Below are 5,589 nucleotides of genomic sequence, written 5' to 3' on the forward strand. Positions count from 1 at the left end.
GAGTGGTGGGCCTAGCCAGCGGCGGCATGGCCTCAGCCGACATCGTGGTGGGGGGCGTGGAGAGGGGCCAGCCCTACCTGCAGGTAAGGCCCTGCTCCTTCCCCTCGGCCGCCGAGCCGGGTCCTCCTTGTCCGCCCACTTTCCCCGCGCTGTCCCTCTCTCGGGACGCCCTTCTCTCCCTGCCGCACGTTTCTTCTGCAGCCTTCTTGTCCCGCATCCCTGTGCCTCTTTACTTCTTTCTTCCACCCTTCGGGTAATCCCTATTTTTCTGCCTTCCTTTCCCCTGGAGGTGATAGTTCTTTTCGATCCCCTCCTTGCCAACCTTCCCTCTAAACTTCTACATACATTTCGCTAGAGGTGTCAGGTTTCTTTGCTCTTTATCCAGAGGATGTAACAGCCCTATCCTCTCTCCTTTGGCCACTCTGTCCTGCCTGCCCGCCAAGCCTAGAGCCTTGGAGGAGAGGGATGGGAGGGCAGTCTCTCCCAGGGAGGTGTGGCACCTTTCCCTTCACCTTGCCAATAGCTGGTGGAGCTTGGCCCTCCTGGTGCCGCCTGAGCTTGGCTCTTTCTAATCCCACCGGCATGAGGGCAACATCCCACCAGCTTCCAAGCCTGCTGACGTCCCCTTCTGCTGGCGCACAGCCGGTGCTGCTCCTGTTCTTGGTGTTCCTCCTCTCCTCACCTGGAAGTGTTTTGACCCAGATGTTGGAAAGGACTTGCAGAGTAACCACTGGGAGGACTCCTGGTGCATGTCCTTGGTCTGGCAAAGCAACCTCAGAGGTGCCCAACTCTACTGGCATAATTTGCTTGGGATGTTTCTGTAGCAGTCTGGATATTGTCAGGGCTATGTCTGGGAACAGGAGTGTGGAACAGAGGCCTTGCTGGTGCTTACAGCAAGTCACCCCCTCCAAGAGGCACTGGTGGCTGGTGGACTAGGAGCCATGAGAGGGGAGGGGACCCACACCTTTGGTCCCCTCTCATCAACCTGAGATCCAGCCAGCAGGAGTTGCTCTGGGGTCGGAGGAGCAGGGACAGCTTGTCCCGCAGATGACCAAAAGGGCAATCAGGCCTGGAATAACATGTTCTCACCCCCAGATGCTTGAATAAGTCAGAGGTGCAGTTTAAGAGCAGAGTGGTTGTTAGAGTATGGTCTAGGAGAAGTCATCTGTCTTTCCTTCATTATGTTAGAGCTAGTTGATCTTTGAAGCTCCTGCTTAAATTTTTAAGAGGTTTTCCCATAAGAATATGGATTTTCTATTCACAATTCACCATAAGAAAACAAAATGCATAATATGATCTCCCTACTGTTTGTCAAGGTTTTATAAAATCAAAGCTTTTCCAGAAGAATTGAGCTTTTAGTACAAATATTTTCCTTTAAAAATGTCTTTTTCTTTCTTCCATTCATTTACTGCGTGAAGTTTAGGCAAATATTTGTCTTCCTTAAGTGCAGACTAGTGATTTTCAGAATACTGCTTTCTCCATATTTCAAAATGAAGATAATTTTTCTTGAAGCATAAATAAAAGACTAATAATAATTAAAAACCCACTCTAGGCTGCTCAGTGAGCAGTGAGCTCTTCACTCACAGAATGAAAGGCTTTCTGAAAGGCTTTGCAATTCAGAAGACACACCTATTAACCATTAAAAGAAACCTCAGCTTTTCTCCTGGTTAGTTCATAGATCCTGTCAGGGTAAAGCAAGTATTTTAGAGAGGCATCCAAACCTAGTGTAAAGACATTCAGTGGTGGAGGATCCATCACTTCCCGTGCTAGTTTGTGGCAATAATGAGTCTCTGCTGTTCCTGATTGCCAGGATTAGTTTGTCTTGGTTTAGCTTTCAGCTATGCATTTTCTCTTCTATATTAAAACCTCTACTCCCCCTGCATACCGCCTTCATAAAGTTATTTATATACTGCAATCGAGACAATCAAGTCACTGCTCCATTTTCTTTTTTGTTAAATAAATAGATTGAGCTCTTTAGCATCACAGGACATTCCCCCCAGCGCTCACAGCACTTTTGTGGCTCTTTTCAGCACCCTTCACAGGTTTTCAATATCTTTAAAAATGGCCCCATGCTAGCTCCATTCTTCCACCAGGTTTTATCCACCAACATTCTGTTACAGATAGAAAAGGACTGTAGCAAATGCCCACTGATAGAAGCCTACTGATATTTCTCCTGAAACACTAATTTACCACATAAATTGTTTTGCTAAGAGCTTCGAGTTATTTTGTTGCACTTTTGAGCAGGTAAGAAGAAATACTTTTGTTATGCTTGCTTGCTGCTTGAGGCTTGCTCCATCCCCATTCCTTCTTCAGTTCTAGGGAGCATGGTTTCTTTCTAAACTGAACTGAGGTTTTTTAAAAGTTGCTTGGTTAAAATTTTTCCATACTTGCACCAACAAGGAACGGCCAGAAACAAAGATGATAGACAAAATTTGTCCAGAGGCTTTTTCTGGTCAGGCAGCAGGGATTGCTAGAAAATGAACAAATTGTTCTAGGATGTTGTTTCAATAATATCCAATTCTTCACTTTACTGGACAAACAAATACAGTTAATATTTTAAAAATACATTCTGTGTTAAGTGTATACCATCATAATTTAGATTATTACTACTGAAAAAGATTTTTTCATAGATAGCACCCTTGAAAGTATGTGGTTTTATGCCTAGCTGAACTCCATGAAATATGTACACCCTATAATGAATGAACTTACTTTTCTTTTTGGTTTCAGAAATATGTTTTTATTCCATGACCATCCGTTGGAAAATGTGCATCGTGGTCTAAACTCTTAGAGGGGTCATTTTTTGGTTTCTTTGAAAGTTTTGAGATGCTTGTTAGTGGCCTGACATTCAGATGTTCTGAAACACCTTTATAGCCTTTCAAGTGGGCATTGAAATTGCTAGTCCCTTGGGTCAGCTTTGCCTTCCCCCCCCCCCAAATTCTCTCACCTTTTTTAAAAATAGAAAGTGTTCTCAGACGTAAGAGTTCTCTTCTGGGAATAAACATGTAAATATAGTTAGACTACAGCTGCCAGTTAGGGTAAAAGCACATAATCCTGTCTGTGGAAGATCCATGTATTGGGGTAGAGGAAAACTGCCAGGTAGTTTTCAGAGAAAAGAGAAAAAATGGTTTCCTCTGGCATTTATTCCACATCCTCTCAGAGCAAGTAAATGCTATTCCCACCATCAGCAGGCAGTGTTTGCCTTGAAAAAACTCAAAGTCCTGGATATCCTGGGTCAGATTTTACTTTCTCAGTTTTCTGTATATCCTGAACTTGGGTGCAATGAGCTGTTTGTTTTGGTTTGCTTTTCCATGTTGGAGCTGTATTTAATCTGAAAAGATGTCTGACATAAAGAAAAGCTAAAACAATCTGTGAGCCTGTGGCTTAGTTTTGTCTAAATATATCAAGATGGAAAGTGTTCCGATGTCATGAAAGAGGAAGAAAAAGTTTTTTGAAGAGCATTGGAATGATCAGGGAATTATACATTTACAGTCCTAACATTTAAGAAGTTTGATACTTGAAATGGGAACCTTGACATATTTTGGGAGGACATAGAATGGATATGTGTATACATACATGCATGACTTAGTGCTTTGTCATGAGGGAGGCACCTCCACCGAGCAGAAGGAGAAAAACATCAGTGAGCAGACTGTTCTCACACATTACTGAGAGCCTGTGGTGTCAGAGCAGCAGATTGTGTGGCGTTTAGCTGAGCATGTTTGAGAACAAGAAGATGCCAATGGGGGTCGGTATTGGAAAGCTGGGAGCTGTCTTTGTCTCTGTAGGGAGGAGTAGGACTTAGGAGAGATCATTCTTAGCAAAATGTTACCTTGAAACATTTCCATGGTCATTTGCAGCATGTGTTACTCTTCATACAAGATCTTGGGGCAGCCTTAGATTTTGCATCTAGTTTTCTTCATGCTTTTCTTTTTTTTCTTTTCTTCTTTTTTTTTTTCCTTTTTTCTTTTTTTTCCCCCTAATGCATCTCTTTTGTGCTTATGAATTGACACAGCATGCATTTTCTTGCTAGACCCATGCCTTTTCCTTGGTCTCCACCCCTGTCTGGAATTGTGCATCCCCACCCACAGCACGTAGCTTCTGAGAGCCCCATTTTGGGGAGAGTAATCCTCCTTGATGAATGCCTATTTTGTGCAAGTTATACAAGAGGGTTGCATTGTTAGAATCTTCTGTTGAACTTGCACAAAAATAGTCCCTACTCAGGGTGAATAGGGACTGTATGTCACTAAAAAGTACTTTATTATTCATTAGAGCCTTGCTTGTTAACTGTCACCCAAACTAAAGAATATCTGTTATCAAATGTATCCCATAGAGTTAGCTTAATTGCTCACAGGGAAGTACTTGGAAGAGATTTTAAAGGACAGAAAACAGTGAGCATTTTCAGTACTTAACGATATGCCGCTTTTAAGTGCACTCATGCCAACAGCAACAAAAGAAGTGTTTAGAAAACAACTTGAAAGGCACCAAGAGAGAGATGCGAAGCGAGTGCCACACTGACATATCTCAGTCGGTGTTTTGTTGGAGGTATTTCATGCCTTTGGGCATTGGGGCAGAATCTCCACATGACTAATGTCTCCCTCTTGGCTTCAGTGTGGGGCATAAAGAGACACTCCAGTGTACATCTCCACTGGCTGGGTGCTTTGTAGTTCCCTTTGAGGGGTACAATAGTTAGGACAAGGAAGCAACAGTTGGTGAACAAAAGATGAGAAGAATTCTGAAGCTTGTAATTTGCAGGCCTTCAGGGGACTGTTTTCAAGTGTTTGGTTGGGATTGTTTTTCTTTTTTCTTTTTTTCCTTTGTCATATTTTTTGTTCTTTTTTGGAATTTGGAAACACCAAGAAAATTAAATTTTCTCGCATCTTCCCAAAAATATGAAATTTTAGCCTCTGTGAGTGGTGCAAAGACTTAAAATAATGGGGGGATGATTTAACTCCCCATATAAACAAGTACCACAGGAGTAGGAAAGGGAGGAAGGGAGATTTTCTAAGGCAGATCCAGAAATTTTGGGAACAAGTATCCCTAATTGTTGTGCTTGAAAATCCCCTAAGTGTTTTTAATCTTCCTCATAATTGAAGTAATTAAAATAATTAAACCCAGAAAACTTGTACTGAATAAATGTGGCTCCTATGTAAGGAATGTTCCTTGTGATAAACTGCAGTTCTAAGATTGTATCGTGCAGTATCTCCTCATTACTGATTTTCTTTCCCTTAAAACACTTTGCTACATGTTTTGTCTAGTCTCTTTCTGTTAGGACAGCCTTTAATCTAGCTTAGTATTTTCTGATATAACTGGAATATAAATTCTTAAATTGACATTTATCATTTATTCTTGATGTAAAGACTTGTATAGGGCCTTGGGACTCCACCACAATATCAAATTATCCATGTCAATATGCAATGTCATTGTCATGGGATGACTTTATGATGTTGAATTGTATCCCCATTTGTCTGTTCAGCTCAGAAATGAGTTTTGCACCTTTCAAACTAGATCTGAGAGTGAAGGAGGGGAGAAGGAGTAGTGGTGGATTGTCTGAGGTGACTGTATTCAAAAACATAGAGAGCTTCAGCATTCCTG

General features: G+C 42.0%; 1 protein-coding gene across 1 annotated transcript in view; it reads left to right on the plus strand.

Moving 5' to 3' along the window:
* The window catches only part of MOXD1 (monooxygenase DBH like 1), a 54,377-nt gene that overhangs the window by 4,797 nt on the left and 43,991 nt on the right, over positions 1-5,589 (plus strand). The window contains exon 3 of the mRNA XM_005425681.2: positions 4-83. Within this exon, the coding sequence (XP_005425738.1) occupies positions 4-83 (80 nt within the window). The remainder of the gene's footprint in view (positions 1-3; positions 84-5,589) is intronic.

This window comes from Geospiza fortis, unplaced genomic scaffold (genome assembly GCF_000277835.1).
Source record: "Geospiza fortis unplaced genomic scaffold, GeoFor_1.0 scaffold217, whole genome shotgun sequence".
NCBI classification, from domain to species: domain Eukaryota; kingdom Metazoa; phylum Chordata; class Aves; order Passeriformes; family Thraupidae; genus Geospiza; species Geospiza fortis.